This window comes from Psammomys obesus, unplaced genomic scaffold (genome assembly GCF_907164565.1).
Source record: "Psammomys obesus unplaced genomic scaffold, mPsaObe1.curated_primary_1811, whole genome shotgun sequence".
NCBI lineage: Eukaryota > Metazoa > Chordata > Mammalia > Rodentia > Muridae > Psammomys > Psammomys obesus.
In genome coordinates this window covers 14,725,749-14,734,030 of record NW_026596088.1, presented here as the reverse complement: position 1 = coordinate 14,734,030, position 8,282 = coordinate 14,725,749, and the positions used below count along the sequence as shown (strand labels likewise).

Sequence of the window (8,282 nt, the reverse complement as noted above, 5' to 3'; positions counted from 1 at the left end):
GTGTGTGTGTGTGTGTGTGTGTGTGTGTGTGTGTGTGTGTGTGTGTGTGTATGTGTGTGCAAAGCAGGGGAGAAGTGAAGGCTTCCAGGTTCCAGATAAGGCCTCACGTCCCCCTAGCATGCACGTGTCCCTGCATGCAAAGCCCCCAGCAAGCTGCAGGCAGGCCTGGGCATCCTCGAAGCCGGGGTAGCCCGGGGCGCGGGGCCCCAGGCGCAGCAGCTCCTTGCAGGGCGGAGGGCGGCGCGAGGGAGGGAGCGAGGGACGGGAAAGGCGAGCGAGCTGCCTCAAATGCCTGGAATAATTCCGCTTCCGTTTGGAAAGCCGCAGCCTCAGTCCCGCCACCGCCCGCCGCGGCCGCCCCAGCTCCAGCTCCGCGTCCCGCCGCCATGGCCACATCCCCGCAGAAGTCGCCCTCGGTCCCCAAATCTCCCACCCCCAAGTCGCCTCCGTCCCGCAAGAAGGATGACTCGTTCTTGGGGAAACTCGGAGGGACGCTGGCCCGGAGGAAGAAAGCCAAGGAAGGTAGGAGCAGCCGAGGCCGTGGGCGCTGCGGGGACCCGGGAGCCTGGGGCTGGGGGCCCCCCTGGCAGTGCCGGGACGCGCCTCGCAACCTCCCCGCGTCGCCTCCCAGGCCCCGACCGGGTCGGTGTCATCGCTGGGCCACAGGCGGAGTCCAAGCTCCGGGTGGCTGTTGTCCCGGAGCCCAGGCCCAGCCGGTCCCCTGCGCCCTCCGCTAGGCCGCTGTCCCCGCCCTCTGCGCGCCCGAGGGCTGGCATTTGCCAAGTTTCTGCTGGAAAGTTTTCTCGGGCGCCGTCACTCCCCGCTCTCAGCCTTCATTGGTCTCTGCTGCGCCGTCGCTGCCCGGGCGCCTTCAGGTCCTTTGGTGAAGCGGCGCTGGCCTCCTTGAATCTCTCGCGGGTACCCCCGTCCCCCCCCCCCCCCCCCCCCCCCCCCCCCGGCTTGTGTGATGATTTGTAAAAAATGTTAGTTGACTGAAAGAGAGATGAAGGAACCGGCGAGGTGGCGAGGGGAAGAGGATAAACTCTGTACACCTAAGGGCCGTGACCCTGCTGTGAACCCGCGCATTCCATTTCAAGCTTTAAAAAAAAATACCACTTTCTTTTCTCCGCCACGATGAATTGGAGCAATCTCTCTCTCTCTCTTCTTTTTTTTTTTTTTTTTTTGCTGTTTGTCTCCAGGATAGTTTCTGTGTAAAATGCTTTGTTCTGTAGGCAGAGTTAGCTTTTGGGTGTATTAAATCAAGAGTTGCTTCTCAAAAATCAGTCTAGTGATAGGTGCGTGAATAAAGGCCGTTGGTTGAAAATGCTTTCTCTCTCTCTCGAGCAGAGCTGGGACTGAATTTAGAGGGCTTTGGGTCTGTTACAGTTCCACCTTCTTGCTCCTTTTCTTTCAGACTCTAAGTTGTGCGGGCTAACCTTGAGCCTCCTCTGTGTAGCCCAGGCAGGACTTTGTGGCCCTCCTGCCTCAGCTTCCAAAGTAGTTGGGATTACAGGCCTGCCCTACTTGCTATTGATTGATTGTGCCTTTCTATGGTACTGGAGGTTGATCTTGGGCCTCAGTGACATTAGGCAAGTACTCTACCTCTGTGTCACCGCACAAGCCCCCAGATGATTTCTGGAGACTGCTTAGTAGGTCTGAGGTGATAAACTAGGAGATGACTCATGATCTTAGTCTCCTGAAGTATGGAAGCCTTTTGGTGTTTAATTGGTAAACTCAACGCACGAGCTAAATGTCTGTTGTTAAGATTGCAGCATGAATCGGGCATGGTGGCGCACGCCTGTAGTCCCAGCACTCAGGAAGGCAGAGGCAGGAGGATCTCTGTGAGTTCGAAGCCAGCCTTCACAAAGTGAGTCCAGGATAGCCAAGGCTACACAGAGAAACCCTGTCTCAAACAAACAAACAAAAGGATTGCAGCATGAGTATACAAAACATCCTCCCCCCAAGTTACTGTTATTCCTCGTTCTCCCTTATCTCTGGGGGAATTGCTCCAAGATGCCGAGTGGATGGCCAGTACTATGGGCTGTGCTGAGCCTGACACATAGTATGCTTTTTCCTGTACGTGGCTATGGTGAACCTGTGTGTTAACATGGCTGAGCTAAATGGCTCAGTGGGTAATGGCACTTGCCACCGCAGACTGGTGATTTGGGACTTGCATAAAGGTGGAAGGAAAGAACCGCCTCCACAAAGTTGACCTCTGATCTTTGCCAGAATGCCCACATACAAGCAACATGCGCACACACAATAACAATAATAGTAACAGATTGTATTTAGTATGACAGGCTTTGCTGTGCTAGGTCAGGCCCATCCTCCAGCCAATAACAAAGATGGCTACTAAGTTACCAATGCCTGCTAGGACTGGATCCACAGGACTCCTGTCCCAGGCAGGAAGGTGTGGAATGAAGCAAAAGTTCATCATGCTAAGGAGATGGTGTGCAACATAAAACTTGGGAATTATTTCTGGAATTTTCCATTCAGTATTTTGCAACCACAGGTCTCTGATAACACAGAAGTGGAAATTGTGGGCAGGTGTTTTGGTAAACCATTGATTAGTGCACAGTGGGTGACTGATCATGAGCTCCCAGCGTGGGAGGTCCTTTCCTCAGGTTGGGTTCCTGGTAGGAGCTCATCTACCTGAAGAATGGCAGCTCAGAATTACTGAGGCTTGTCACTGGACCGCAGTGCCCACACCACTGTTACCCACTGTGAGAAAGGTTTATTTTAGTCCAAAAATGGTCAGTCTGAGCCTCATCTCTTGGAGACTGATGTGGCGTTGACCCTTTTGAAATAGACTGTACTACTTTTCTGGAGTCTCCTCTTGACCAAGCCCAGTATCCAATGTCCCTACAGCGACTCCTCAGGGATGTGACCTTAATGCTCTCTGGCATCCTGTCTTTTCCGTTCAGCAGAGGCCTGAGGAAACTTAATTTGGATGGGATTTTGAAAATAATTAATGAAGAAGCAGAGAGAGAGTGAAGTCCTGAGGGAATAAAGTCCTGAGGGAATGTGTGTTGTTTGATATGAGCCAGCCATGTCAAGCACAGAAGCCATGGACCCGTGGAAGTTGGCAAAGCTTTCCCGCCACGTCAGGCTCAGAGTGAGGGCAAAGCCTTCCTCTGGTCTGAGTGGAAATATTGACAGTGTGTGAAAGTATGAGTGTTGTGATCGATCGACCAATGTATGCAGAAACCAACAATCAGAGCTTCCTCTTCCTGGATGCTGAAGCCTAAGCGTCCTTACCTACAGACATACAGACACCTCCTCCAACCCCGGCCAAGCCCCTCCCACCATGCCGTCCATAAAAACATGCAGCAGTTCTGAGTTACTGCCACCAGAGTGCGCATGGCCCACCTGACCCCAGCTTTTCTGCCTGCAAGTCCTTGTGTCTGTTCTTTCTTCATTCCTTCGACACCTCAGCCAGGTTTCTGTGACCCAAGCATCGTGCGTTGCAGTGAGGGAGTTATTCACAGAGCCACAGGCAAGAGTGTGAGAACCAAGAAGCGATGCTACAATGGCAGGTGTGTCCCACCTTCCCACGACGTGACACGATGTTGATGATCCAGAGCCATCGTCGAGTTACCCCCCACCAAAATTTCATGGATGTTTCAAAATGTTTATGTTTATGTGGGTTTATGATTTTGTGTTAAGCCCTCCTGATAGCCATCCTTGGCCATGGGTAGCCTGGGCTTATGATTTTGTGTCAGGCAGCCTTGGCAGCCATCCTTGGCTGTGGTAGCCTGAGGGCCACGGGTTGGAGGGTGGGCAACAGGAACAAGCTGTCGCTGTCCCCTTCCCCCAAGACATAAAGGGACAGGAAAGGTAAATGGACTCCATTTGGAGTTGCAGCCCGGTTTGTTTTTTTATTTTTATTTTTTTATGATGTGTATGAGTGCTTTGTTTGCATGTATGTCTGTACCATGTGTGTGCTTGGTGTCCACAGAGGCCGGAAGAGGGCATCAGATCCCCCGGAACTGGAGTTACAGGATAGTTCTGAGCTGCTACGTGGATGCTGAAAATCAAACTTGGACCCTTTAGAAGAGTATCAAGAGCTCTTAACCTCAGAGCCAATTCCCCAGCTCTTGATTTTGTGGCTGTCCTTTGTGGTGCTGGGACATAAACTTAGGGCTTTGTACGTGCTGAGCAAGGATGGTACCACTGAGCCACATCCTCAGTGGGCTCACCTGTCCCCCTCCCCCTGCCCCACATGTGTGTATGATATATGTTCATGTTTGCGTGTATGCACAGGGCAGAGGCCAATGCTGGGCATTTTCCTCAATTGCTGTCCACCTTTATTTATTTTTTTATTAGTGTGTGTTCCCATGATGTGTGTGTTGGGGAGCATGCATGTGCCATGGTGCCTATGTGGAGGTCACCAGGCTGGCTTAATCATCTTCTTTACCAGCTAAGCCATTTTGACAGCTGCCACCTTTTTTTTTGAAACAAGTCTCTTCTCTTAATGAAACTGGCACTCACTGATGAGACTGAAGATTGTTGTGCCCTGCTTTTTAAGCGGGTGGTGCAAATCTGAGCTTGGGTCTCTTGTGCTTGTGTGGCAAAAACTCCCCGGATGTCCTAGCTCTCTTTCTACTTATTTTTATTTTGAAACTGGATTTCACTTCAGGCTGGTCTTGAATTCTTTAGTCTTCCTACCTCAGCCTCTTGAGTAAGCAGGATTACAGGTGTGGTCCAGGCCCAGCTTGCAAGGGCTTCAGACAGAAACTATAGTCACTAGGGACACAGCCATGGTTAGGAATGTGCAGAAAGAAGGGGAGAGAGTAGGACAAGAAGGACTCATGGTCTTTCTTGTACTTGAATGTAAAGCGCTGTCACCAGGGCAGGGAGACTGAAGGAGACAGAATGTGGGAGGCAGCTCTTACATATCCAACAAGCCCCTGGCTTCCGGAGGAGAGAATGGGAGGACGGGGTTGGCCTGCTAGACCCCATTGGAGTTGTCCCCCACTTTCCAGTGGAAACATAGCGTTCCATTAATACAGCCACGGGGCCTCTTTGTTCTGGCACCTGGACCACACTGTCCCTAACTGAGCATGTCTGCGACTCCTAAGCCCTGTCCTTCCTTACTCAGCTGAGGCTTTTGAAACCAAGCGCCAGATCTTACTTGTATTTCTGTGAACTATAAACCCCCAATTCTGTTCAGTTCGTTAGTGAATCCAAGGGCCATAAATGGGCGAATGGGAGTGTACATGCTTCTGACAGGGCTGGCCACCACCCGCGCCTCCTCTGGCCTGGTGTAGCTAATGGTTCCTATTGCGCTTCCATGCGGAGATGTTAGGTTTAAATTTGTTCTGTGAGTTGAGGAGGTCTAAGTCAGTGGTTCTCAACCTGTGGGTCACGACCCCTTTGCTAAACCTCTGTCTTCAAAACTATTTACATTACGATTCATAACCATATAAAAATTACAGTTATGAAGTAGCAATGGAGATAATTTTACGGTTGGGGTCACACCCTGAAGAACTGTATTAAAGCGTCACAGCATTAGGAGGATTGAGAACCGCTGGCCTAGGTGAGGCAGCCACATGTGTTTAAATCCATGAGACTGGTTACAAGTCTGCTTATAAAATGGAAGAGGTCCAAGGACTCGAGGCCTGTGTGTTTCCCACATTCAGAAGCTGGGAGGTGAGGAGCCAGCAAGACAGACTGAAGAGGCCTGGAGCAGTAAGGAAAACTGGGGGAATATGGAATCCTGAGCCCAGGCAGAGAGCCACTTTTGTTTGCTATTCGAGTGACTACTTCCTTGGTCAAAGCCTCCTGTACTGATTCTGCTCCTGACCCTGCCTGGACTCCTGGAGACATTCAGCCTTGTTCAGCTTCCAAGTCCTTAAATCATCCCTGGATCCTTGTTTTCTCTGAATTTGGTCCTGGTGTCTCTCTCCTTTTTCAGATGCCCCCTCTACATGCTTTTCTGCTTAGGAGTCTTTTCTGCCCTCCTGGTCCCCACAGCACACACACAGGTACACACACACACCCTTAAGAAATCTTCATTTTAATCACGGCAAACACCCTGCATTCCCTACAGGAATCCCGTTCTTTCTTGTGTTCTTACCTTTGGGCTGAAGGGATAGCTCAGCCATAAAGGCCAGGCTCACAGCAAAAAAAAAAAAAAAAAGCCATATTCTTCTTACCTGCTCACGTACTATTTGACGTTTTTAAAAAGACCTTCTCTATTCAATAAACTCTTTATTCGTTAAGGTGACCCAGTCTGAGAAGCTGAGAACATAACTCAGCCTGGCATACATGAAGCCCTGGGTTCAATCCCCACACCCAGGCATGGTGAGGGCCTGTAATCCATTTGGGAGGAGGATTCAAGAGGCCCAGAAATTCAAGGTTGTCCTCTGCTACATAGCAAGTTCAAGACCCAGACTATATGAAAATAAAAAAACTATGTAGATTTAGACGGTTTCCCTTCTGGACGTCACTTGTAGCCTCCCAAGACGATGGGAGGCTTCCTTCTGTGTGTGCCAGAGCCTCTGGCCTGCCACTCTGTTGTGACGCCAGGTACGTTGCATTCAGACCCCTGTGTCTGTGTGTGGACTCGCTTCAGGGAGGCTTCTCTCTGTATCCCTGCATAATAATAAACACACATCAGTATTGGGTTTTTGGGGGGTGAATGTCCCCATATTTACCTTTGTGAAAATTGCCCTTTCTCACTGGTTGCATAATCAAAGTCAAGTTGCTTCTCTTTTCTGGCGGTGTTTGCCCATTTCTCAAATCAGGGGATTAGGCTTGAATAACCTCTGGGGGCCCTCACAGCTCTTCTGTGATTTCTGAGCTCTGATTTCACTGGGCTTCTCTCAAACTCCCGTTTTATTGTCTGCATGGGGTGGTCTGAGAATTACATCACCACAAAGACTCTTTCTTTTCCTTTGCTAATGAAGGCACCTTGGTGTCAGGAGGAGGCGATGGAGACCTGGATAAGTGGGCTCTAGCCCAAGGACACCTCCATATTAGGGATCATTCTTGTCTCCTGGAACTATCTCTCTTTGGTTAACAAGCGCAGCTCATAATTACATTTCAGCTGTTAGTACTGGAGAAGAGACCTCCCCTGGCCATTGGTGCGCATCTAAAACCTCTACTTGCTGTTGTGGATAAACAGACAACGCTTGAGGAGACCTGCACAACACAGCTACAGCCAATGTTAAATTACCTTTAAAAGTAAAAGTAAAGTGCTTTTCAAAGCCAGGTGTAAACTTTTGCGCAGTGTCCAGTGTGTTGTGTGGCCTGAATCCGTAACAGATAGAAGTGAAGGCGTCACCTGAGGACCAGAGCCCTGGATCTTCCTCAGCCCGGGCCTTGGGCCTGACCTGTCCTCTGTTTGCCATGCAGACACTATGCCGGCAGGGTTGTGTGTGCTCAGGTCGCATTTATGTCCCGGGGGCCTGTCATAGCACAGGGTACTCAACACCTTCTCCATGAAGTATGACCTCCTAGGGGTCAGAGCATCCTTGAGCAACTTGCTCCCAGCTTACCCCAAATGCTCTTGTAATCTTGAGTGACTTTTCTTGTCCCTAGATTCCATTTAGACTTCAACTTTGTGTGTGTGTGTGTGTGTGTGTGTGTGTGTGGCTTGTGAAAACGCCCCCTCTCCCTCTCCCCAGGAATATGACTTCTTTGTGGAAAGACATTCTCAGTAAGTCTTATTATTTGTCAGACCTCTAGGAGCAGAGACCAAGTCGTAGGATAGTGGGTACCGAGTGCATAGTGTGAAAGAGTGGGGCTAGGATGGCTTCCTCTGCTCAAGGGCTCTGTACAAGTTTGTGTTGGCACACCTAAATAAAGGACTGAGATGTAGTAGCTCACTGGCCCAGACTAGGGAGCAGGGAGCAAAGACACAGGCAGACCAGACCTCTCTAAGATTCGGAATTGTTTCACTCTAGTCTGCCCCTCCTCCCAGTCCATGAGTCCTTGTCTGTCTCAACATTTCTTTCACAGCAGTGTAAAGCTTAAGGAGCTGAAAATGAACCAGAGGCAGGGCCACCATGTCACTTTTCAGCAAGAGTCCTACCTGTCAGTCAGTCACAACAGCTAGTTAGGTGGTGTGGCACAGGCCCCAGCTACCTGGGAGGTGAGTCAGGGACGTCTCAACTTCAGGTATGGCCTGTGGTACTTTGAGAAACCAATCTCAAAATAAAACAACAGTTCCAGGCCAGCCAGGGATACACAGAGAAACCCTGCCTTGAAAAACAAAAACAAAAAACAATAAGGAGCTGACCAAAAGGCCCAAACAAACAACAGCAAAGCCCGCAGGT

General features: G+C 50.2%; 1 protein-coding gene across 1 annotated transcript in view; it reads left to right on the top strand.

Annotated features, from left to right (window-relative positions):
- The first annotated feature begins 84 nt into the window (after positions 1 to 84).
- Parva (parvin alpha) overlaps positions 85 to 8,282 on the top strand; it is a 139,055-nt gene continuing 130,857 nt past the window's right edge. The window contains exon 1 of the mRNA XM_055627494.1: positions 85 to 522. Within this exon, the coding sequence (XP_055483469.1) occupies positions 135 to 522 (388 nt within the window). The 5' untranslated portion in view covers positions 85 to 134. The remainder of the gene's footprint in view (positions 523 to 8,282) is intronic.